We start from the raw sequence: 27,336 nt of genomic DNA on the forward strand, positions 1-27,336 counted from the left end.
GACTTATTCCTGCCCCATCCAATGTATAAAATTGGGGTGGCACTTGCCATGCTTAGCAATGTGCTATGTTTAGGCCTAAGAACTGCTGCAGTCAAATAAAGGATGCATCTATATTTGGGTGAATAAGTAATTTTAGAGGGGGGTGGGGTTAAATTAGTGAGTGGAGAAAAGGCTAGCTAGACCAAACTCGTTTTTTTCACTCTGTTGCACTTGTCCTGCTCTCTCTTGCATCCCCTCTCTAACCTCTCAGCCAATCTAGCATAGACACACAGACACACAAAGCACCATCCCTTCTCTTTCACACACAAAAACGTTACCTCCCTCCCTCTCACTGACATAAACATCCCTGAGCTGATCCCCTTTCATCCCACCAGATCTCCCTCTCAGCTCCTCCTAATCTCCCCAAAATGATCCAGGCTCACCCCCTCCCCTCCTGTTCCCTGCTCGCTGCCTCGGAGGGAAGGAAATGGATCAGAAACAGAGGACTGTTCTCTTCTGAGTGAGATTCAGAACAGCCAGATTTTTGCTGCCCTAGGCACAGACCTTGTGACAAATCCAGGCCAGTTGTAGCTGCCCATGTTTTAGATTTTTGCTATTAAATGACTGTCTATTTATTTATTTTAAAAGTTTATATACCGCTAACTACAAAGTTAGGTTCTAAGCAGTGTGCATCATTTGCACAAATAATATTAAAACAAAAAATGTAAAACAGCACATCACAAAAATTACAAACATATTACAGACAATTGTGTTTAATATAGTCATTATTGGTTCCCAAAAGCTTCACTTAACAAATTGGCCTTTAATTTCTTACAAAAAATGTTCACATCATCAATCAGTCTCAAGGACAGTGGAAGAGAGCGCCATAAGTGTGGCCCAGTATATGAAAATGCACGCTTACGTGTCTAATATTGAGCAGATCCTCCATCAGGAACAATTATAGATGCCAGATTTTCCACGACAAACAATATATCGGCTTTAGTAAAAAAATCTTTTTTTAAACTTCATATGCTAAGAAAACTAAAACCATTGCTAATACCATCAGACTTCCGTTCTGTGACCCAAGCTCTAATTCTAACAAGTCTAAACTACTGCAATGCTTTGTATTTAGGTTTACCCATCTCCACTACTCACCCTCTCCAACTTGTCCAAAATGCCACAGCTCGTGTACTGTACAATATCCCACGCAGAGATCACATCACTCCAACTTTACAACACTTACATTGGTTCCAATATCCTATCACATTACATATAAAAGTCTCACAATAATACATAATCTACTATACAATACAAAATCAGTATGGCTTTGCACACTTCTAAGAACTTACAAACCGACCAGGCAACTACGCTCAATGGACAAACGCATTCTGGAAGTACCATCAGTAAAACTAGCTCATTTAGAACTGAGCTTTTTCAGTTGCAGGCCCAACCCTCTGGAATGGCATTCCAGAGGAAATTCGTTTAATAGCAAACAATAAAGAATTTAAAAAAGCTTTAAAAACGCATCTTTTCACCATAGCGTACAAAATCACTTAACTAATTCCTATGGCAGTGCCAACAACCCTCTGATGGCAACTCGACTGCCATGTGTTCAGGCGCTAGCCAATGTAATTTAATGATGTATATTGAGCATTGTTTGTATTAACATTTTAATTATGAATGTTTTTGTTGTAAACCACTTAGACAGTCAGGTCTCTGCCCAATTTGCGGTGTATAAAATCTTTTCAATAAAATAAATAAATAAATAAATAAATCATACCCTTTGCACATCTCCACATGGGACAAACTCAATGACATTGGAAACTTCATTGAAACCAGCATTTGCAATCAACGTCTCACAAGGTACATCTTTCCAAACTTCTCACTTGTGTGTTGAGGTGGCAGACCCAACCTTTAAATCTTCTTTGGGGGGTCAGCCTTTTCATCCTCCTCAGGCTTAGAAAATATTTACTACGGATGTCTCCATTCAAAATTGGGAAGCACATCTCAACACCATTTGTATGGAGATGCAAGTTGAGGCTTTTGGTCTCCCTTTTTATTGTTTTAATGTCATCAATGTTAATTTTATTTTATTTTATTTATTTCTTATCCTATTTTATTTCATTTTAAATGTTATGTATTTATATTTTTTAATTTGCCTTCTGTTTTATAACTATTTAAACTTTTGTAAACCGGTATGATTGTACCAGAATGCTGGTATAGAAAAGCAATTAAATAAATAAATAAATACATTTGTTTTCAGGGAACTTGGAGGGCACAAGAACTAATCCTACACATAAACCCTCTGGAATCAAAAGCCTTCTTCAAGGCTCTTCAGGTATTTGAACCGTGCTTAAAAAGAGCAGTGGTTCAAATACAGACAGACAAGTAGCAATCAACAAACACGGAGAACAGGATTATCAAGACAGTGCAGAAAAACATGCACGATATGGAATTAGGTTGTTGCAGATCACCACCTAGGCCCTGCACGATTTGCTGACAGTTTAACCAGTGCATCTACAGATATTCACAAATCTCTTAACACAATACAATGGGAAACTTCTGCACCCCAGCCTTCAGTCTCAAGTACTTATAGCATGGATGATAAAAGTAGGATAGTGGAAGTTATGCTCCTACTCCTGGAGATAAATCAACTTTTTTTTTTACTATAAACAGTGTTTTTCGTAGATAGCAGGATGAATTAGCCATCATGTATGGGGTGATGTCATCCAGGGTCACTGAATGGACTTGTCTCTGCAAGATAGTAGAGTTTTGAGCTCCACTGAGCACGTGTAGGAAATCCTGCATCGGCATTGCCTTGTGAGCCTCCTCAGTCAGTACCAGAGCTAAATCTATGTAGTCAGCTCTCCAGAGAGGTGGATAGGTATTTCATGGATAATTTATCCTACTATCTATGGAAAATACTATTTACTGTAAGATAACTTGCTTTTTCCATCAATAAGTAGGCTGAATTAGCTATTACATGTGAGAAGTCTTAATTTGAGAGCAGCAGCAGAAAGTTTACTTAGTAAGCAACCCAGACTCCACCTTGGAGAATGAACTACAGTGAAAATAGATGTAACCCTTACTTGGGGTGTGTTAAGTCTCAAGGCCACATACAATCTCATTTATTTCTTCAGGGCTGCACCAGTAACCATTCACTCCCACGCTATCTCTTAATCCCTAGGGGGAGTACTTTTTACAGAGGGAGGCTCTCGCTTATGGCCCAGATGATGAGAAAAGGTCACCAGTGTGTGTGCTGTACTTTAAGTTGCTTCTCATGAGGTGAGAGGCTATCAGAATTAGAGAGAACTAGGTCTGGGTGTTAAAATAAAGCTTACTCATTCATAATGTTAAATAAAGTCCAGTTTTCCAAAATGATGAGTGTACATCTGACTGTAGTTACAGGATTTTCTTTCTGTGTTAAGGTAGGTGTCCTTATTACAGACCTCTAGGTAGAGCCCATGGTGATTTTAAATGTGCATAACTCTCCCAGCGGCGGTGTGGGAATCCTAGTGGAGGGGGTCCCTTTGCTTTGCAAAAATCCTACCTTTAGACATCTTCTTTCCCTCAGACCCCCAGCCTGTCCTGGTTCCTTGTGGTGCAGAGATCCAGATAGGGTCTCCTTCTCTTATTCTTCCTTCCTTTGGTTCAGCTGTTCCCAGGGGCGGATTGGCCTATCGGGGGATGGGGCATCCCCCGGTGGGCCGGTCGCTCTAGACACGTGGTATCTCCGGGGCCGGCCGAGGCGGCGAATCCCTGGGCCGATCATCAGCGGGAATCTGCCCCTGGTAGTTCCTATATCCTTAGGTATTTCTTCCGGGATTTCTCTTGTGGAAAAATCATGGGATCAGGCTATTCCTCATCACTGCAATCCCAGTGGGGGAGATCCAAAAACCTCCCCACTAACTCAAAGTCCAAAAAATACTTCCTGCATCTTCCTAAACTGGTGTTCATGCTGTCACGGGTTCTTGCCACATTCAGGGTGTGAATGGGCTCCCTGGTCTTCAGCCCCTGTCCTTTGAATACAGCCAGCGAGGATGACTTTCCCCAAAGAAGCAGGGTGAACTCAGTTCCTTTCAAAGAGAACTCTTCTAGCTAGGGATGTGAATCGTTTTTCTGTCGAATTAAAATATCGTACGATATTTCTTAATTCATCAAAATTCGTGAATGATGAGAAACGATCACATTTCTCCCGAATTTTCGTCAAAAATCGTTTTTCCGATTAGTGCGCACTATCGGGAATCAGCGCGCACTAACTCCTGTCTTAGGAGGGGTGTCTATATGGGAACTTGTCTGGTGTGGGTGGATGTGTCTGGTGTGGGTGGATGTGTATTTATTTATTTTATTTATTTTATTTATGTATTTATTCATTCTTATGGACCGCTCATGCAGAGAAACCCTGATCGATGTGGTATACAACATATCAGAAACTGACAATAACATAAAACTTTCATAAAACTCATTGTATAATTTTCCCTTACAAAAAACATCAATAAAATTATTTTTAAAATCCTATTACATTCTGATCTATAATGGGAAAAGCCATGACTTCATTTTTTTCCGGAAGAGCAGATATGAGAATCTATCTATGTGTGTATAGGAACATGCCTGGGGTGTGTGGGTGTGAATGGGAACCTGACTGGAGTGTGTATGTGTGTGTGTGTGAGTGAATGGGAACCTGACTGGGATGTGTATATGTGTGTGAATAGGAATCTGCCTGGGGTGTGTGTGAATGAGAACCTGCCTTGGGTGTGTGTGTGAATGAATAGGAACTTGTCTGATGTGTGTGTGTGTGTATAGGAACCTGTCTGGGGTGTGTGTGTTTGAATGGGACCCTGTCTGGGGGTGTTTGTGAGTGTGAAAGGGAGCCTGCCTGGGTGTGTGTGTGTGAATGGGAGCCTGCCTGTGTGTGTGTGTGTGAAGGAAAGTTGTGCTGCCCCACTAATCCATGCCTTACTCAGTATGACTGGAAATAAAATGTTTTCGGGTAAGGAGAGCAGCGAATTTTCCATCCTTATTAGTTTTAATTACTGGATGTCTGTATCTGCTATTTTGAAATAATTTATTGTTGTTTGGAATCTTTTTAAAATTGTGTATGAGCTCTTAATTATTGGATGCTATTCTATTCCTTAGATCAGAGCTTTCCAAACTGTGTATCGGGACACGTTAGTGTGTCGCCTGCAGTGTGCAGGTGTGTCGCGCAAGCCCGGGCCACATAGTCGCTCCCCTCCAGCGAGTCACTTTTTTTTTTTTTCAGTTCGTGCGATTTTTGCTGTCAATCGTGTTTTTTTGGGGCTTTGTGGGTGGGACTTGAGCCCAGCTGTCCCTGTCATTGGCTGCTGCTGCTGATGAGGCCTGGCCACGCGGAGAACTGACTGCAAGCAACAGTGTTTGGTGATCATGGAAGGTGTTTTGCACCCCAGCAGGCTTGAACCCAGAAGGGAGTGAAGCACTTAACTGGCAACAATCAAAAAGAAAGGGTACATGAGTGTGGGGGGCCAGACATGTGCTTGGGGGGGGGGGAAGAGATGAGTGTGTGGGGGCCAGACATGTGGTTGGGGGTAGAGAAAGATGAGTGTGTGGGGGACAGACATCTGCTTGGGCTTGTTTTTTTGGAAAATAGTGCTTGTTTTTTCATGAAACACTGGCAACAATAAAAAAGAAGAGGTACATGAGTGTGGGGGCCAGACGTGCTGAAGGGGGGGGGGGAGATATAAATGTATGGGGGCCAGACATGTGCTTGGGGGGAGAGAGATGAGTATGTGGGGACAGACATGTGCTTGGGCTTTTTTTTTTTTTTTTTTTTAAATAGTGCTTGTTTTTTCATGAAACACTGGCAACAATAAAAAAGAAGAGGTACATGAATGTGGGGGCCAGACGTGCTTGGGGGGGGGGGGAGAGAGATGAGTGTGTGGGGGGCCAGTCGTGCTTGGGGGGGGGGAGGAGAGAGATGAGTGTGTGGGTGAGACATGTGCTTGGGGAGAGAGATGAGTGTGTGGGGGACAGACATTGTGCTTGGGGGGGAGAGAGATGAGTGTGTGGGGGCCAGACATGTGCTTGGGGGGAGAGAGATGAGTGTGTGGGGGCCAGACGTGCTTGGGGGGGGGGGGGAGAAATGAGTGTGTGGGGGACTGTGTGCTTGAGGAGAGAGATGAGTGTGTGGGGGACAGACATTGTGCTTGGGGGGGAGAGAGATAAGTGTGTGGGGGACAGACAATTTGTTTTATTATTGTTACTCAAATTATAACAATAACATTAATCTTGGAATATTATATATTTTTAATATAAATGAAAGGTTTTCATGAGATAGGTTGTGTCATAAAACATTTTATTTATGTATATATTTAAGGAAAGATACATAAATTGTCAAAATACATTTCGTTCATTTAACCTTTACCCTCTGGTTTGCTAGTAGCTTGAATTACTGTGTCGTGAAATTATGTTTGTCTAAAAAGTGTGTCACCAACATGAAAAGTTTGGAAAGCTCTGCCTTAGATCATTGGAGATATTCTTTTTCTAAGTATGGTTTTACTAATATGATTGATTTATATTCCTTGATTTTGTTTGATGAATGATTTATGAGGACTGGTGATGTTTCTGTTTCTCCATTGCTGCATTGGATACAGAGTCTGGCTTGTTGCAGTTTCCAGTTCAGTTTCTGTTTATAGTCTTTATTCTGTGTTCTGCATGTCTAACTGAGGTGGGGTATTCTGTGTTTACAAAAAAAAAAATGAGGAGAGGAGTAGACACAGTTATTGTTCGCATAGGGCAGCATAATGCTAGCGCTGACCGTGGGAGCGAATGAGAAAGTGTGTGAGTATTTGTGAGAATGAGCATATATATGTGTGAAAGAGTATGAGAGTGAATGTGCAAGTGTGTATGTGAGAAGGTTTGTGTGCATGCTGCTCCAATGTTCTGAGGACTGGGTTGCTGTGAGCATTAAATTGATAAGCTTTTTGCATGAAAGAAAATAGTATTTACAGGGTAATGAAACCAAACATTTTTGCACACGGCAACCCAATCCTTAGCGGGAACGTTGGTGGGCTGTCTGCCTCCCTGTACCTACGTATGTGTGTGTGTGAGCTTACTCCTTTCAGCAACTTGAAAAAAAAAAATAGAGGCTTTGAGCCACTGGTTTGCAGTGTGGCTGCCTTGTGAATATCCTTCATATATGTATGTATCTACTAGATAAATGAAGCTTGACTGACGTGCCGCAAATGCGCAGTAGAGAGCAACTCTACGCGGGCAGCACGTTGGTCAGAGCTTGCCTGTAACAAAAATGGCGCAGCGAGGAGCAGTAGGGGTGGTGGCGTGCGCGAGGGAGGGAGGGAGGGACCTCTGGCGTGGCGAGGAGCAGTAGCGGTGGCACGCGCGAGGGAGGGAGGGACCTCTGGCGTGGCGAGGAGCAGTAGCGGTGGCACGCGCGAGGGAGGGAGGGACCTCTGGCGTGGCGAGGAGCAGTAGCGGTGGCACGCGCGAGGGAGGGAGGGACCTCTGGCGTGGCGAGGAGCACTAGCAGTAGCAGCAGCGCGAGGGAGGGAGGGACCTCCCCCGGAGATCTTCCGTCTGCGCCATCCGAAGGGGTTGTGAATGAGCTGAGAGGGGGAGTGACTGAGGGGAGGGAGGAGTGAGGGGGGGAGGGAGACTAGAGGGAGAATGAGGGGAAGGGGAGGGAGACTAGAGGGTGAGGGAGAATGGGGGGGGGGGGGGGAGGAGGAGAATGAGGGGCAGGGGGAGGGGGAGAATGAGGAGTAAGGAAATGGACCGAAAAAAAAAAAGGTAACGTAGCCCGTTGTTACGGGCTTAACGGCTAGTATATATATATATATTTACACACACACACATGTATACAATATATAGTAATCCTAAGGGGAGCCATAGCTCAAAACGTTTGCTCACCCCCATGCTAATGCATCGGGAATTTAAAAAAGCAGGTTGCCTGTAGAAGTGGGTGCACTGGATTTTATCTGCCCTTCTGATTATACCAGTTATTTCAGTTATTTTATCTGCTTATTTCCTCTGTGTACTTCAACTGTTTACTTTATCTGCTCATCTTATCTCCTAATATGACATCCCTTGAACAGGGTTGGGAGGGAGGGAGGGAGGGGGAGACATAGGAGGCAACATTCTGTCCAAACACTCTTATGTTTTGTCTGTCTCACTGTTGTTGGGGGCAGAGCTTGGGTACCTCTGACATGTTCAGATCATCTTTGTTTTGTATATCGCTTTCCAGGGGAGACTGTTTGTTTGTTTGCTTCCACAATCGTGTGCAATTTACAGTAATCACAACTGATGCCGAGATAATGTTATTACTGATATTTGTTTATCCATTTGAAAACTCAATAAAAATGGTTTGTAAAAAAATAAAAATAAAAAATGTATGTTCAGCACAGGCTGAATGCCCATTTTAACTTGGGAAGGGGGGGTGCGGTGAGGGCATCCTTAATAGGCCCCTTTGTGCGCGCCTGAAGTGACGCAGCCTGAAGCAAGTAAATTCTAATCACAGCCGTAACCAAGCACATCACAAAACGGACCCGGTTCACCCCCCTGAAACTATCGCTGGACAAGGAAACCGCCATCAACAAACAACTTCCAAACACAAGCACAGAGAAGAAAAAAAACCTTATCTATCCCAAGATAAGAAACCCTTCTACTGTACTCTCCTCCTGCCTAACATTCACTCTGCTATTACTAAATGTTCAATCGCTATAAAAAAATAAATCCCACTGATAAAATGACCGGCTAGAGGAGCTAAATCCCACCAACTTCTGCATAGCCGAAACATGGCTGAAAGATTGTGATATTGACCACCTCAATTATGATATCTTTCACTTCCCCAGACACAAACGAAAAGGTGGGGGGGGGGGGTCTCTTAATAATTTGCAAAAAAGAACTAAAATTGAAACCATACAAGGTTGAGAGAAATCCACCCAATGAAGCTGCAATACTAAAATCTCCACTTCTAAATATTGGCCTGATGTATAGCGCACCCGGGACACTCCAAAAAGACTGCTCACTTCTAATCCAAATATTCACTAATGCCCCAGAATCAACCCTAATCGTAGGAGACTTTAACCTTCATGTAGACCGCAGACCGAAACCCACAGCATGCAAAATCTTTCTAGATACTATGGAAGCCATGGGGTGGACACAATTTGTAAACAACCCCACCCATAAAGCAGGACACATCCTAGACCTAATTTCGCCAATTGCAATAATTGCATAATTGAATCGTAATCGTAATTGAATCGTCTCACAGAATACTGCCCAGGTCTGGCCACCAGCTAATAAAGGCAGAAGTTACTCTCCTCACCACAAAACAAATAAACGCACATAATAATAATCAATCTTTCATGTACATGAAACACTCAAAGAAACTATTAAAAGTAAAATAGCTAAGTTTGATCACAATAATGCCTCCTCAGCTTTTGACTCCTGAGATCAAATCGTCAATGAAATAGCGGATACCCTATGCCCAATTAAAAAAAAAAAAAAAAGCATTTCAAAATGAAGGCTTCACAATTAAACAAAAGAAACCTTGGTATAATGAAGAGCTAAGACCCACTAAACAGACCCTGAGAAAATCTGAAAAACAATGGAGGAACTATAATTCTACTGAATCCCGAGAAAAATACAAATTCCTGTTAAAATACCGTGAACAAATCAACAAAGCAAAAAAAGAATACTATATAAAACAGATTTACAGAGTAATATTTAATTCAAAATTACTCTTTAAAACAGTGAAAAACCTAATCAAGGATCCATCCTCCTCCATCTCAAAAAACTATAACTTTACAAAGGATTCATGCAATGAATATGCTAATTTGTTATTAAACAAAATCAATACACTTAAATCACAATTCTCCACCTGCAGACCTATAAAACAGCCGGAAGAAAAACCTGATCAAGTGAAATGGAACACATTCAATCTAGTATCTAGACTTGAAATAAACCAAAATCATCACTAAAATGAAACCTGCGACTCACCCACTGGACTCTATCCCAGCAAGTACACTAAAAAAAGGTAAAGTGTGTAATAACCCCGATATTCACAGCCATAATAAACCATTCGCTAGCAGAAGGATTGATCCCTGACAAATCAAAACAAGCTGAGATTAAACCAATTCCATAAAACAAAACTGGCAGAATCGATGATTGGGACAATTACCAACCAATATCCAACCTGCCTTTCATTGCGAAAGCCCTAGAAAAATCAGTTCTATCAATTAGAGGCCCACCTAGAAGACAACAATATATTATACCCAAACCAATTCGGATTCAGAAAAAATTGCTCAACAGAAACTCTACTCATCTCTTTAATGGACCCTGGTCTACAAGGTTTCAACAACAATGAATCACATATCTTAGTATTAATAGATTTAACGGCAGCATTCGACACAGTTGACCATACCCAATTATTCCACCAACTGAAAGAAATTGGAATAGACAGAAATGTCAATAAATGGTTCTCTTCCTTCTTAAAAGACAGAACATTCCAAGTCAAATTAGGCAATCAAATTTCAGACACCTTCCCAATCGATACAGGCATCCCACAAGGTTCAGCACTCTTGGCCACTCTTTTCAACATCTACCTGCTGTCTATTTGCGCATTACTAGCAAATCTAGGAATCAACTTCTTCATATAAGCAGACGACATACAATTCTACATACCTTTTGACAAAACATTTGAAAAAACTTTTGAGCATCTTTCTCAACATACATGAAGGCCATACAAGAAAAACTTTCTCAGCTGAAACTAACTCTAAACCAGCCAAAAAACAAGTGTTTGGCTAAGGAGAGATAACAAGATAATCAAACCGCCAACCATAAACCTAGGAATTACCAATATTACGCCATCAGATGAAGTACGAGACCTAGGAATTCAGATAGATGAGAACTTCACTATGAAAAAGCATATAAGCAAATTAATTAAAGCAGGATACTCCAATTTGAGAACATTACATTGACTAAAACCTCTATAAACAATACAAGACTTATATTTTCAAACTTAGACTACTGCAACTCACTTTTACTAGGCCTCCCCTCAAGTGTAATAAAACCACTACAGTTACTTCAAAATGCATCTGCAAGACTCTTACTGGGGACAAGGAAATTTGAGCACATCACTCCCTCACTGATTGCCCTGCACTGGCTTCCTGTACAATCCTGAATTAATTACAAAGTGCTATCCTTAATTTTCAATATCATCAACAATATCAACACTTCAACCCTACACCTCAAAGAGAGACCTAAGATCACAAAATAGAGGACTTCTAATGGTACCCTCCACTTGGAACACACACTTAATGCAAATAAAAGACCAAATGTTTTCAACATGTATGCTCCAAGCTGTGGAACTCACTTCCAGAGTCATTATGCCAGATAATAGAAAGAAAGAATTTCAAGCGTGAACTGAAAACATGGCTCTTCAGAAGGGCATACGATGTAACGTAAAATGCCAATATGCTAATAATTGCAACAATAGTCCCAGAGTTAATGCTAGATGAGCGAGCAATATATAATTAATGACATAAAGGGTATTGCTAATAGAATTAGAATGTGTATTTACTGTTGTGTTGAACTAGAAATGTATCAATATGATCTAAATTATATAGTAGCGACCTTGATAGCCTAGAAAATGTATAACTATGAACTAGAATATGTACTTGCTGTGGTGCTGAATTAGAAGATGAATGTGGTGTTGAATTAGAAGTTGAATGTGGGCACATTATATGATCGGAGACCATGAATATGAATACTGTTACTGTAAACCGTTGTGATCTTCTTTTGGAATGACGGTATATAAAACATCTAATTAAATAAATAAAGAAATAAAGAAATAAACAAACAGGCTGCTGCCTCTTAGCAGATAAGTACTAACTTCTCCTAGTATCTGGCAAGTTTACTGCTGCCACTTAGCATTACTTATCTGGCTATCTGGTGCAGTTCACTGCTATTTAGCTTGATAACTACTGATTTATCTCGCTAGTAGCTGCAAACCGCACCTTATAGCCGAATCAGTACTGACAAATTTTATTTATTTTATTTAACAACTTTTTTATACCGACATTCATAGGTACATATCGGTTTACAAAGAACTAAGAAATACAGCAAACAGAAGGCAGCAGTGAATCTTGCCAGATAGCCAGATAGGTCAGTACTTATCTGTGAAGTGTTTTTAATTTTTCACTTTTTTTTTCTTATGGGTTTTAAATGCCTGCAGAGCAGCATTAGAAACTCCATCTCTGACCCTGGAGTTAAGTTTACAGCGCTAAGAACTTCCTGGCTGGGTCAATGCATCAATCTGTACCAGGGGGTAATGTGAAATGCCTTCATATGCATAGCATTTCCATGCGAGTGTGCTAATACTCCTATTTTGTGAGCATAAAACTCATTGCTGCATCAGCAGTAAAGTTTAAACTCACAAAATGAGCATTCAAACGAAGGCAAAGCTGTGCATTGGCCAGAATGCATTCTTCTGCATCAGCCTAGTAATGAAACAGTATTTTCTGTTCTGAATCTGCTGGTTGTTAGTTTCATAGAGTGACCTTTTTTTTAGAATTATTTAAAAAGATAGCTAACCGTTCTTTATTTAACAGTTCCGCCCCACTCATAATTTTATAAACTTATCATTTATATCCCTTCTCAACTATCTCTTTTCCAAACTAAAGAGCCATAGCCTGAGTAGCCTCTCATCACGAGATAGGTTCCACCCCTTTCTAATTTTTGTCTCCTTCTTCTGCCCCTTTTCTAGTTCCGCTATGTCTTTCCTGCAATGATACCAGCAGAACTGCAGACTTCACACAGTATTCAAGATGTGTCTTTGCGTCTCCAAGAAAAAAAGAAATCCCTTACAAGGCGACTCCTCTTCCTGATTTATGCGAACTTATCAGGAATAGTCACCGCCTCCTTATTTCTGCAGCAACTTCAGACGAGAACCTCACCTCCTCCTTTACAAAGGCTGCTGCTAGACGTCACCGGACAGATCAGCTCGCTAATTGGTCTATTTCTGGAAGGACGTCTCACTCTTTGAAACAGGAAGTTGGGCGGTGGATAACAAATCAGAACGAGGCTTGAAACGCGAGGGGGTCAAGCTGTAACACAAAGTAAGGCTTAGCTTTCCGGAAGTCCGAAACAGAGTCTCATGTGGAATTTGAGTCTGATCGGCTTTACTTGTGTGTGGAGCTCGGATGCAGTCGTTTGCTGGTCAGAATGATGCACGGGTCTCAAGGCATCTCCTCATCTAGCAGCGATGAAGACTCTGAGCAGGAACTTTTAGGAGATCGAGTAGCAGCAGCTTCTCCAGGCCCGAGGGGTGAGATCCCAGTGCCATCTAAGGCAGTAGAGCAGGGGCTTTGGCGTTTGTACTACCAAGCTCAGTTCTGTAGAAAACAGCTATTCTGCTTAATGCTTCTCCCCCCGGGGATGAGGGGGGGGGGGAGAAGCATTAAGCAGAATAGCTGCTTAATGCTTTTCCTATCTTATCCTCACCTTTTCCTATCTTATCCTAGTGCCAGCAGATAGTATGTGGTTGGGTACAGAGGGGAGGAGAGGTTGGAACAGGCAGCCAGTGACTTTCAGTGGTCCGATCACTGAGGATGCTGAACGCAGCTCAGGGCGGAGTATGGAGGAGGAAGACATCACTTTCTAGTCTAGAACATATGTCAGGGAACTTGTGCGTGATGTATGGGGAAGGAGAGGTAAATGTTGAAAGGGAAGGGGGTTGAGGTGAAGAGGGCTGTGGGGAATTAGCACAAAAGGAGATGACCTTTTCTTTGTGCTCTTCATCAAGATTCATTGCTAGCCCTTTCTCTACGTCCCTGGCGTCAGTAATGCAACCCCAGACTATCTGGCACCTTTTTCCTCTAGCTCCATGGTGGGAGAAGACTGGAGAAAGAGATATCCAAGGCAGGGATAGGTTCATAAGAACCATGGGGCCTATACAATACAGTCTACTCAACCAGGCACACTGTTTAACCTGTGGTTGGATGCGTGACCATAACCTCTTATACTATAAGGGGATTAGCGCATCCAAAACGTGCATCCAACACCTTATGAAACTAATAGCGCTCATCACATGCAAATGCTTGTTGACAAGGCTATTCACTATTCTCTCCAGATCCAAAAGCATGTTTTTATGCCCAGAAATTAATGCCTGCCCAGAGCAGGTGTTAATTTCTGAGTAGCCCCAAAAATGTACAGAAAAGCAGAAAATTTTTCTTTTCTGTACATCCTCTGACTTAATATTGTGGCAATATTAAGTCAGAGGAACCAAAAAAAAAAAAAAAAAAAGTGTGCCGTGATCAGGGTAGGAAAAGGGACGGTCAATTAGCAAGTGTCCATTTTCCCAACCTGTGACAGCCACCTCTCCTGGGTGCCTGCTGCCAAGGAGGTGCTAGAGGTGCACATTTGTCGACCCCTCATTTAAATATTCAATCTCAGGCCCAGGAGAGGTGCTGGGAGCACGTTAGGAAAGCGGGTGTACAACAATGAGCACCTGTTTTCCGCACTGATCAGCTCCCATGTGAGAGGAGTTTAAGGAGGGAAGAGTGCAGGGGCACAAGACCCAGCAAGGGATTACAAAATACCTGGAAACAGGGTGGAGATGTGAGAGAGAGCCAGAGGGGAAAGAAAAAGCCAGAGGTAGTAGTGATAGAGGATGGGTTAGCGGTATTAATTGGGCAGGGGGGGGGGAGGGGTGTGAGAGAGACATCCAGAGATGGTGAAGGGGGAGAGAAGAGGTGGTGATTGGGAGGAGGAATAGTTTTACAGATAATGGTGGGTGGATGTATGAGAACCAGAGAGGATATTGGGGGTGGGGGGAGGATAGCGTATGTGAAGTGATGACTGGTGTCAAGAGAGAATCATAGGAAGGGCGGTAGGAGCTTGAGAGGGAAATAAGTGGTGATAATGGAATTACATTGGAGGATGTGGATGGGTGAGTGGGGAAGGGGTTGACTGGTTGGAGAAGGAGAAGTGAGCCAAACAGCAAGAAATTGATGGGAGAGCAATGCTGGAACTGAAGAGTGAGTGAAGGAAGAGAGTGGAGATCCAGGTGTGGGTGGATAGAGGGGCTGATGCAATAAAAATGCACAGTAAAACGGACAAATGTGTTGCACACCCATTTTTCTAACACACACACACACCCACAGCCCCTGGGCACCCAATGCAGTGGCCATGCTAAAAAGGACTCGCAAGGGACAAATTGTGCGTCCCTAGTGCTCAAAAGCACTGAGTGTCCTGGAGATGTGGCTGTGCACGGGTTAGGAAAACGGATGCTCAATACGAGCCTGTGCCTGTATGTTGTGTGCCCACAAATGTATGTTGGGTTTGTTTTTGTTTGTTTTTGTTATTGAGACCTTCCTTTTTTTTTTTTTTTAACTTCAACCCCACAAGCAGTGGATCTTAGGATAGCAATGATACTGTGGAGGAACCACTGACAAGATGGATTTTTTCTTTTTTTCTTGAGCCCTTGGTTCGTGGTATGACTCAACACCAGCTCTCCGGGGCTGGCATTAAGTTTGCCATGTTAACGAATGTGCATTGGGTGCTGGAGGTTTAGCTGCATCGGGGGCAATAGCTAATACCCTCTTCTACATGGCATTTACATGTGATGAGCGCTATTAGGTACGTGCTTGTTTTGACGCGTGTTTTGGACGCACCAATTCCATTACTCCAGCGGGAGTTATTCTAGCGTGTCCAAACGCACGTCAAGCTGTGCGCACTGTATTACATCGGCCTGAGAATGAGTGAAGTAATAGTGATATGAAAAAGATTTAGAAGCAGAGAGCAATGCCAGGACTGGAGGGGGTATTTGCCCCAGGCATCACTAGGCTTGTTCAGAAGCCAGAGACGCAACAACAGAAGAGATTATGGAGCCTTTGAATTAGTGTTTGCACTCACAGACTGTACAGCGACCCCTGCTGCCTCCTGTGCAGGCTTTGTGCTACCAAGGAAACTTGTGCCGGGGGCAGAGCGCATGCTGGTTCACAGGTCCCATACTGACTCACTTTCTCTTTGGTTACTGGTGCTATGGTGGGCTTGGGGTCCTGAATAAGCTCAGGCTGGTGAGTGAGGATGACCTAGGGAGGGGCTGGGCCTCAAACCTAGAGCTTTTGTAAGCACACAGTAGTACTACTGGGCTGATTTTATTTTTAAAGTGATCAGATTGCATTGTGTGGTAAATGTATCTCCTCGTTTATCTGTTTCTCAGGAAATAAAGTGAAATTCAATAGTCCACCAGATTTCATTGCTTGCTCCTTGGGATCAACACCCTCCTTTACACAGAAGAAATTATGCAGCTCTTCCACAGAGGTCTGGTTGATCAAAGCCCCTGTGGATTTTAACCCTGACTGGTAAGATCAAAGGTTTGAACAGTAGCTTTTATCCTTCCAGAAGAACAAGGGCATTCAGCTCCATGATTATATTGTTGGGTAGGTTGACAAAAGACCAGAGGTTCATTGATGCCAACTGTCTAGTCACATAACCGTTTTCTTTATGTAGTAATTCAGGGGAGGGGAGCCACTCTGGCTCATGGCTCCAAGCATGGCAATTAGCTTACATCCCTAGCTCAACACTTTTCTGTATAGCAGGGCTTTTAAAATCAACTTGAAAAACTACAACAAGCCCTAGAGTAAATTAAACTGGTCTAAACAAATTCATGCAAATTTCTCATGGATGAGTAGAGCTGAAATGCTACTTTCTTTACTGTACCCACCACTTTTCCTCCAAAATCACATCCCATGTGCTTGTGAAGTAGACTAGTGTTGTGGTTATTGCTTACACATTCTCTGATTTTTGGGAGTTACCAATTCTTTGGCACAGCAATATTTGTGTTAAGTACAAACAGAGGGCCTCTCAGCTGATTAAGAAATAGCACTGTCCAGCTACCACCAGAAACGTATAAAATTCAAGAAAATCTCTTCCTATACTGTGAAGGGGATGCAGCAGTGGAGACTCGCACTGGCTACTGGCATTAAAATTATACAAAGGATTCATGGTCCCAGATGTATTCCAGCCCTTGGCCAGTAAAGACATTACAAAATGGACATCATACTTTCCCTCCTGCCCTCCCCCCCCAAAAAAAGGGGGGGGGGGCAATAAATCTTGGTGTTTGTTAAAACATGTTTCACTGCTGTTCAGTACCAGGTCTATACAGCTGCTGTAATGACAGATGTCCATATTAAAATTTAATAGTTTTGTGTGTTAGTGAGTTTTAAGTGTTAAAAGTGCTAAGGGACTGTAAGCAGAGGAAGTAGCACAAGGAACAATCTATAATATTACAGTACAAATTTAAAACAATTTGTCATTTTATTTCCTTAGTTTCAACAGACAAAAGGTACCTTTGTGTGGCTTCCAGACTCTGGAAGTTGAGAAGGATGGGGGTAGCAGATGTTACAGCATCTTCAGCAGTGTCGGGCAGCAGGGCAGCTCCCACCTGCTGGTGCCTTCTGGGGAGGAGGGCCAGCTGGCATGTAGCCCTGCCTTGAATGGCTACCTCAACATATGCGACAGCTTTAGTGATCCTACCAGCAACAGCCCACCCAAAACCACAACAGCCAGCCCTGCCCCTCCCGTTCCAGCGGGGCTGAAGCAACGGTTCCAGCCCTTTGGGGCCACCCTGCCAAGCAACCACCCACAGCTACAGGAGGAGGTGAAGCACGCAGCCTTTAGGCCAGGCAAAAAGAGGAAGGGGGCAATGGAAGAGACATGCGAAGGAGCTCCAAAGACAAAAAAGAAGCAAGAACGGATGGTAGAGAATTGTATAGAAATGGCAAGGCAGCAGACCTCTGTAAAGATGGGAGAAGCGTCCTGGGGTAATCTAGCCCAAGACTCTGAGGTTCAGAGCCCAAGCATGGTAACCGTGCATGTCAAGAAAAAGAAGGGTCACACAGATGGGACAAGCGACTTTACCACGGCACAGAAATCAGCCGAGGAGAAGGCAGACACCTCCGCTGAGGATAAACTGGAACGTGATCGCAAGAAGAAGAAACTGAAGACTAAACAGGAGCCTACGGAAGAGGAACCGAGCTGTAACTTCCAGGAGCAAATGGACCCAGAGCTTTTGGGAGAGGCATCCAAGTCCACTCAGAATACAGCAGATGGGAAAAAGCACAAAAAGAAAAGTAAAAAATCAAAACGGGGTGTTACAAAGGGTTCTGCCTCAGAGGCCGAGGAACGGACTTTGGGTTTTCATGAGAACTTGGACAATTTGTTGCTCACACCAGAGAAGGTTGGTTCTGGGAGGAGGAAGAAAAAGAAGAAGCAGCAGCGCTATGCCAGCGAAGGATCCTAAAGTCATCCTTTCCTGACACTGATGTCTGGCCTGGTTCCCTTGAGGCAGCCGTCAGAACATCTTTATTCTGGGAGCAGAGGCGGAAGCAATGCCACTGAATATCCCCGACTAGCTTAAAGTTAGCCAGATAAATATATCCGGCTAACTTTAGGACAGCCCTACGGTGCAACCAGAGTTAGCTGCATAAATTATGTGGCCAACCCTGGCCTGCTCCGAAATGCCTCCCACCAAATTATGTGGCTCAATTCTAGCCACATACGGCCATTTAGATGTATAATTGTTCAGTTATCCATCTAAATGGCTTTTGAATGTTGACCTCAGTGTGTCAAAGATGGACCCTAACCTATGGTCCAGGATCACCTGGGCACTAATGCAAACAGCATGACGTATGTAACCGCTGGCTAAAAGAATCTCACATTATTTTGAATACTAATGCTTGAAGAGTATTTTCATGTAAACCTACAAGGATGCACAAACTTGAAAAGCACTCTATCAAATGCAATAAACTTAACTACATTTAATCCCCAACTTTTATCCTTCGGAAAGATCTCTGCTGTGAATGGGTTTGCCGCTGCAGAATGCCGAGCTGTGAACTTTCCCTCATGGAGAAGAGAGGGAAAGGTTTCAAGCTAAAGGACCCCCCCCCCTTGAACCTCTATGGGTGTAAAATTAGAATTCTGCTGAATTGCAAAGATGTCAGGACATGTTTGACCGAGGCAGGTTGAAGATGTTCATCTTTTTGTACAAAATAAAATGTAAAAAAAAAACCCCTCCTACTATGCAGAATTTCTAGTTACTTCCCAGCAGCATAAGTCATATTTGCAGAAAGAGTTGCTCCCCTGTAACAGGTGTTCTCGGAAGGCAGCAGGACGTCTGTCCTCACATGTCCGTGACGTCTGCTAAAGCCTGCCCTGTAAAACTTATGTCAGAGTTTCTGGAACTTTGCCAGCCTCACAGCGGATGCCATTATGCCTTCCGTCTAGATGGGGACCCTCAGTCTTGTATTTTAGCAGAAAACACAGACACCAACTGCAAGGGGAGACTGGCGGGCGAGTTTCGTGAGGACTGGCTTTGTTGTCCTCTGTTTCTCCAAGGACCAACAGCAGGGCAGTCCTCATATAGGGGGGGATCCTTAGGTACAGGCTGAACCCACCGAAAGAAGGAAAAACAAGTGCCAAAGGGCACAACAACTTCTTTTTTTTTTTTTTGTTGACAACTCGCCTTATTTTCATTTGTACTTTATCTATGTGGAGCAGCCTGTACCAAAAACAATGGGTCCTAGGAGGGAATGGAGTTGGGATCTACATCTCAAACAAATTCCAAAGTACCGACTGGCCAAGCCTACTGTTGCGTTGGCTATTCTTGTCCACACAATAGTGAGATGTGAATGGGTGGAGAGACCTCCATCTCACAGCAGATCTCCTCCATGGGGACTGATCGCAGTTGAGCCATTGGTGCTGCCATGGCTCAGAGTAGCCATGACATGGCCTACTAAATTCAAGCCCACCTGGGCATAACAAAAGTAGATGCAGTCTTCTAGCCACTTATGTAGAAGTGTGCTTGGCAATAGCTATCCCCGGTTTGTTGGTAGCAAAAGAAACAAAAAGCTGGGTGGACTTTCTATGGGCTTCAGTCTGTTTGTTTCAGGTAGGAATCCAAGGCTCTCTTGCAGTCCAAACTATGCAGTGCTTGTTGACCTTGGTGGAAGTGTGGCCTAGGGAAGACTGTTGCAAAGATGATTAACTGGTTAAGATGGTATTCTGACACCACCATCTTACACAAGAAGTTAGGATGGTCTTGCGCACCCCTCCAATCATGATAAAACTTGGAATAAAGAGGATAGTTAGAGCTTGCTGAAGTGATTTCCAAACTTCCAAGTCGGATACTTCAGGTCACAGGAACGCAGTGGCTCAAAGGGAGTTTATCAGCTGGGTCAGAACCACGCTGAAGTCCTAAGACAGCTGTATACCTGATGGGAATCTTCAAGCCCTTCTAAACCAGACCATTCAAGATTGGACAGAGATGGGTTTATCTTTTGCCTGGTAATGGTAGGTACCAATTGCACTAAGGTAAACTCTTACTAATTGGGTCTCAAAACCAGACTTAGCTAACTGTGGAAGAAGGGTAATTAAGCAGTTTTTATGTGGAGCAGGAGAAAAAATCAAGAGTCTTATGCTCATATAACAGTACAAACTATCGTCACTTAAATCCATAGGACTTTCTAGTGGAATCCTTGCTTGAAGCCAAAATAACTTGAGACCCATCCTCAGAGAGCTCAAAGGTTGCATGGTTAACTTCTCAATATCCAGGTGCTGAGCACCTGGGACCTGACCTTCCGATGGTACAACCTGCTGTGATCCTGGTACGATTAGATCTGGGGAAATCCCCAGTCTGATTGGATCCCTGATAGAGATCTCCCTGGGAACCAGATGCCTTCAAGGCCAAGGCACAGAAAAGTCCATAAACTGCTATTAAGCTGACTTAGGGAATAGCCACTATTTATTAGAAGCATAGGATTTATTTACTGTTTGGGTAACTTGAATTGGTCATTGTTGGAAATAGGATGCTGGGCTTGATGGACCCTCAGTCTGCCCCAGTATGGCAATTTCTTATGCTTTGACCTTTCCTGGATGAATGAGCAGACTGGGACTTTAGTCTGACATTGGCTGAGAAATGTTAGAAGACGAGTAGTAATGACTAAGCTAAGGCCAAGTGTAGCAAAAGCATAAGCAGGCCTGATTCTCAGCCCACTGCTCTACCATAGGCCTCACCTGTCTCTATAACAAAGATGTGAGAGCAGGAGAACAACCAGGGCTGCTACCACCTACTTCCTCTTTATTCTATAACTCTCTACTAGCCTTCAATGTAACCTACCTTGCTACTCATTGCTACATGCAGCCCTCTCACTTGTGGGATTCTCTTTAAGCATAGTTAAGACTTGTTCACAACAAAAGGCTGTGTGATAGGTGGCCTATAAATCTTGAAATAAATAAACAGCATTTAGTGAACTGCAGGAATCCGTGAGGACCTGGACCTACTTGGCTTGCTTCTTGGTGGGTCTCTTAACCTGGTGCTCTGGGCTGTTTGCTCTTCTTCTAGCAGACTCCCTTGGGGGCTGAATATGGCAGAAAGGGTAAAAGTCCAATCCTATGCCTGTCGTGTCTTATTAAGTAAGATTCTGATCTCCTGCCTCAGTAGGCTTGTGGTATCCCCTCTCAGAAAGCGGGGTCTCTATCGGTGGAAAACTAGATGCCCTTGACTTCACATTTTAGGAGCAACTCAGCACTGACTTGTTTCCGTAATAGTTAAAAGGAGAAATATAAAGCTGGCCCTGGCTTTAGCTCTTCAGTTTGCCAGCTTGGTTGGGGATGCTGTGGAGGCAGTGATCACAGCGCAAGGGGAGGGAGTCAGGGTCATTATTTAAAGGGCAACAGTCGGTGATTGGTTTCATAGAAACCTAGAAGTATGACAGCAGAAAGACCATAGAGCAGGGGTGACCACCTCTTGTCCTCAAGATCCATAAACAGGCCAGGTTTTCAACATATCCACAATGAATATGCATAAGATAGATTTGCATACAATGGAAGCAGTGCATGCAAATCTCATGCCCTATGCATTACGCATATCCTGAAATCCAGGCCTAGGTGTGGCTTTCGAGGGCTGGAATTGACCACCTCTGCCATATGGCCTATCTAGTGTGCCCATTTACATCAGCTGCTCAGCTCTGCAATACTGACTTCTCCCTCAGATATCACTCTGTGCTTGTTTCATGCTTTCTTGAATTCAGATACTGCCCTTGTTTCTACTACCTCTAATGGAAGACTTCCATGTTTTATCTATCACCCCTGCTCTGAAGAAATGTATCCTTCGATCAGTGGTCTCAACCCACTCAGGTTTTTAGGATATCCACAATGAATGTACATAAGGTAGATTTACTTGCACTGCTTCCACTGTATACAAATATTTCTCATGCATATTCATTGTGGATATCCTGAAATTCCTGACTGGTTAGGTTTGTCCTGAGAACTGGGATGAGAAGTGATGCTTTAGATGAATCCTGAGTCTACTCTATCCCCTTGCACCTTTATTCCAAAGTCTCCTTTGTGTGGAGAGTGGCCTGGCTCCTATCCACTAATACCATGGAAGTATTTAAATCTCTCATCTTGCCTTTTCTCTATGGTATAAATGTTAAGATCTAAGTCTGTCCTTATATGCTTTATAAACAAGTAGCTCACTATGATCCTCAAAAGCCACACATGGGCCTGATTTACAGGATAATCAATGAATATGCATGGGAGATTTGCAAACAATAGAAGCAGTACATGCAAATTTCTCATGCTTATTCATAGAAACATGACAGCAGAAAAAGACCATATGGCCTATCCATCCAATTACTTTAGCATTACAATTATTGCCTTAGAGCTCTCCTGTATTTATCTCATGTTTTCTTGAATTCAGATACTGGTTTTTGTATCCACCATTTCCAATGGGAGGCTATTCCATATATCCTCTACCCTCTCTGTAAAGAAATATTTTCTAAGTTTACTCCTGACTCTACCCCCTTTCAGCCTCATCGCATAACCCCCTAGTAGGGTCTCGTTTCTGCTGAAAATGGCTCAGCTCCTGTGCATGGAAACCTTTGAGATATTTAAATGTCTATCATATCTCCACTATAATCACCTTTGCTGTAGGGTATACATGTTTATATCTTTCAGTATATCCCCATATGCCTTAGAACAAAGACCACTGACCATTTTAGTGGCCACCCTCTGGCCAGACTCTATCCTGTTTATATCCTTTTGAAAATGCAATCTCCACAATTGTACACTATTCCAAGTGAGTTCTCACCTCTATACAGGGGCAATATCACCTCCCTTTTTTTTGCTGACCATTTTTTTTCTGGCTCTAATTGTCACTTTATCCACCAGTTTGGCAATCTTAAGATCATTAGATATAATTATCCTCAGATCCCCCTCTGTCTTGTTGTGTAGAATTTCACTTTTAATACTGAACCTTTCCCTTGGGTTTTTGTATCCTAAAATGCATTACTCTGCATTTTTTTAAAGCATTAAATCTTAGCTTCCAGACCTTAGACCATTCCTCAAGCTTCGCTATATCCCTAATTTTCCACATCTATCTGGTTGTCCACCCTGTAGAAATGTATGGTGCTGTAAGGGTCCATATTGCTGATCCATGTGATGCAGAGCCTTGCCAGCCCTGCAACACAGGACAATAAAGGGGCTGAGCATTGAAAAGAATAAGATAACATATGGGAATCAAAGGACATTGAGAGGCATAAATGCACTGGGATAGCAGCCTGAATAAATTCCTAAATAGGTGTCTGAGGTTTTAGCTTGTAGAAAGAAAGTGAAGGAGTTACAACTCATACTGGCATTTTAGAAAAACTGAAACCTAACAGCAAACACATAAAAGAAGTGCTAGTCTATAGATAAGAGCTAGAATGAACTGACTCAAACTGGTTAGCAGGGAGTGGAGCAAAGGCTACAGCAGAAGGTTTGTGGGCTGGAGGTCATGGACGTTTACTTCAAGGTATAGAAAGCTGATGCTGTAAAATTAGCATTGGAATGCAGCCTTTAACCATTCAGCAGCTTGCTGAAGGTTAGAACAGTTTTCCCCAGGAAGAAAGAGTGGCTTGCTGTATATTTTTATACTGCTTAGTAATTGGAACCTATTTGCTTGCCATCTACCAAATAAATGTATTTAAATTACTTTAATTGGATGTTGAGTACATCTCTTCTTGTACATTAAGTTCAGTTAAGTAGATTAAAAATGGTTTTCTTAGTAGATCCAGGGACAAGCGCCTTGAAGGCTTAGGCCGAAGCAGCCTCTCTGGTAAAATATGAGGAGGACTAAACAACTGGTGACCCCGATGTGATAAATGAAGTAATAGAACCTCTTTTTAGGGGCTTTTCATTCTCTTGCTGGACAAGGGAGTGATGTGGAGCCTGGCCACTGCCTCCTGTAGTCCGAGGTATGAGTAGAGCCTGTCCATGGTAGTTGGACAGAATCACAGTAAAAAATGTTGGGGGAATGGAGGGAAAGCCGTAGGCTAAGATGATTACCCACATTACACATTATTTCAAGCAATACAAGGATGTGCAGGGTAAACCTGAGAAAGATCTTATCCAACTACAGAGCAAGGTTTGTGTGATGCAGTTGGCTGATAATGGGAGTAAGGAAGACAGTAAGAAAAAATAGATGGGTGGAAGGGAAGAGAAAGTTGATGAAGGACAGCAACTCAGATAGTGAAGATGATTCATCTGTAGAACCTGGAGGCCTGGATGACTTTGAGGATTCAGTGGAGAATCTGGATAACACTACCTTCCAGGAAGTGATTGTAAACTAGGCAAATAATGTGAGGGGATGTGTTGAGTTGGCCCTCCCCATAATGATGATCCTTATACTAGTCCCCACTGAAGACCAGGAGTCACCTACTGGTCTTGTGGGAGGATAAGGCATTTTGCTGCAGAATGTAGGCAGGGGCATGGCAGTTACCAGGGTGGGAGACCACGTGCACCTCCTAGCAGGCGTGCTGGTCCCCCACAGTTCTGGGATCCTGACTTCTTATATCTGCCCAGCTTCAATATTAACCTTACAATTCCAGTGTGCTCGCCACAAACACAAGACTCCGTATGATGAAATTCTAACGTGACCTTAAACACCAATAGACGGAAATGCCACTGAAGTCGCAGCAGGAACTGATATTTATTGGAGGATTCGATTTGATATAGATTTACTGTCTACATTATTGTTTGTGGATTTATTTGGATGAGTACCTTGAAGAACTATGTTACGATCTATTAGCCCCTATGGGTGAAATGAATCAATGATTTAAACCAAATTTAATTGGATATGGAACCAGAATGGAGTATAAACATCTATAAAGTGTGATTTAGTGTAATTTTCACTGAGACCTTATTCCCTGAAGAAGCCCTTTTTGGGTGAAACAAGGGACCTTGTCAGGAAATAGGGAATTTGGTTAATTGTTCATTATGGGGGGATTTTAAAAGGGTATGGAAAACAGGGAATTTCATTATTCTTTGTAATGGGTGGATTTTAAGGGAGTCTGTGGGAATTGGGCCAGTAAATGAGTGTTTACCTTTTTATATGAGAAAGTTTATGAATGAAAAATGTCTGTGTGGGTATGACTGAAGTATGAGTGACTGGTATGGTGAATTTGGTAATTGTTATTTTTGAACAAAGAACTATAGGGAATTGTCTATGCACCTTATGACTGCATTATATATTTTGTGATGTGATATCTTATGTATTAGTGGTGTCTTTTTTCATGTGATTGGTTTTTTATAAAGTTAAGAAAAATGTTTCTATAATTAAACAAGTCTTGAGCTTATAGGGTATGTTATGTACCTCTGTTATTAAGGATAGCCAGATGCCATGGTAGAATAATGGTCACTGCTACTCAGAAAGATCTTACTAGCCAGTTCCCAATTGCAGGGCATGATACCATATGAATGACCCCTGCGGAACCTTTTGGGATGGTCAAAGCAGTGAAATATGTTCAATTAATACCCAAACTACAGGATACTGGCCCAAAGAGAGCTCAGTATAGTTGCAGTAGACAAGCTATAACAGGAATTGAACCCCAGCTCACAAATCTTCTTAATCATGATATTATAGAATTGAGTCTCCATTTAATACCCCTTTGTACCCTGTACCGAAAGGGGAAACGAAATGGCGTACTGTTCATGACCTGCGACGTATGAACAACTTGGTACTATCAGAATTCCCAAATGCTGAAAACCCTGCCACTAGCTCCCAGAAGATACCATACTGTGTTGGATTTATCTAATGTTTTTTCTGTGTGCCTCTCCACCCTGATAGTTGCCCACTTACAGCTTTCCAGTATCGGGGACAGATGTAGCAGTGGACTAGGCTTTCACAGGGTTACACTGAAAGCCCCTCTGTGTTCTCACAAATAGATTTAGAGAGCTCTTTGCCAGAAGCTATGCAGTTAGTGCACTATGTCTATGATTTATAGCTTTCCGCCCCTACCCTGGAGGTGTTCTTAAAATACACAGCGCTACTGCTTGATGAGCATGCCCAGGCAGGACATAAAGTCAACCCCCAAAAACACAAATATGCCAAACTGAAGTTTCCTTTTTAGGCTTTACTTTAGGGGTACACCGGAAAAAGCTTTAATGTCCTCTACATAAGGAATTGAATAAGCTTAGTAGCCCTTATCCAATTAAACAGCTAAGAGGAGTGTTGGGACTTTTACATTTCTTGCATTTGTAGATACCAGGTTTTAGCACACATGTACAGCACCTTGGGGAGGCATTTAAAGGGAAACCCAGCTGGAGCGTCCCTATTGTTTTGTCCCCCAGAGATGAGATCATTGCTGACTTTGTCTCTACTCCTTGATACCCCATTCCTTGCCTTGTTGGATTTACAAACACCTTGTGTGCGCCGAGCCCTAGGGGAGCCCCGATGGCTTTCCCCGTTCCCTCTGAGGCCGCTCTGAAATCAGAGCGGCCTTGGAGGGTACTTTCCTTCTGCTCCCCCCTCCACCTTTATTTCAGGAGTTACACCAGCCTCTGGCAGGTGTAACTTGCTCGCGCCGGCCACGTGCCGACGCGCCATCCCCCAGAACAGCCGCTGTGCCGGAGGACTCGGGACCGCCCCCGGACCGGTGCCCCACCCCTTTTTCAAAGCCCCGGGACATAGTGTCACCGAGCCTATGCAAAATAGTTTGGCGCATGCAGGAGCAGGTTTTCAGGGTTACACGTGTAAATCTGCCCCTTAGTGTCTACCCTGTTGCAGTTTTGGTAACATCCCTAAAAAGACGAACCATTCCTGATAGCCCTGCTGCAATATTGCTAATGAATATGTTGAAAAGGACTGTTCCCTGGGGCACAGCACTAGCAACACCCTTTACCACATCCTTTGTTGCCTTCCACTCAAACTGGTTTCTAACCCAGGCAGCCAATCACTTTAAGGCCTATACCAAGGGCACTCAGTTTATTTATAAGCTGCCTATGACGCACCATGTCAAATACCTTACTGAAACCAAACTATGC

General features: G+C 43.0%; 1 protein-coding gene across 4 annotated transcripts in view; it reads left to right on the forward strand.

Annotated features, from left to right (window-relative positions):
• Positions 1-24,012, forward strand: part of CD3EAP (CD3e molecule associated protein) — a 31,415-nt gene extending 7,403 nt beyond the window's left edge. For 2 of the 4 annotated variants that reach the window (XM_029571823.1, XM_029571824.1), the window contains exons 2-4: positions 12,737-13,297; positions 16,196-16,337; positions 17,305-24,012. In XM_029571823.1, coding sequence (XP_029427683.1) covers positions 13,195-13,297; positions 16,196-16,337; positions 17,305-18,277 — 1,218 coding nt within the window. In that variant the 5' untranslated portion in view covers positions 12,737-13,194 and the 3' untranslated portion in view covers positions 18,278-24,012. Of the gene's footprint in view, positions 1-12,058; positions 12,136-12,736; positions 13,298-16,195; positions 16,338-17,304 lie in introns of all 4 variants that reach the window. The other 2 variants (XR_003852008.1, XM_029571825.1) reach the window with 2 other exon arrangements.
• Positions 24,013-27,336: the final 3,324 nt, after the last annotated feature.

Source organism: Rhinatrema bivittatum, chromosome 11, assembly GCF_901001135.1.
Source record: "Rhinatrema bivittatum chromosome 11, aRhiBiv1.1, whole genome shotgun sequence".
Classification (NCBI taxonomy): Eukaryota; Metazoa; Chordata; class Amphibia; order Gymnophiona; family Rhinatrematidae; genus Rhinatrema; species Rhinatrema bivittatum.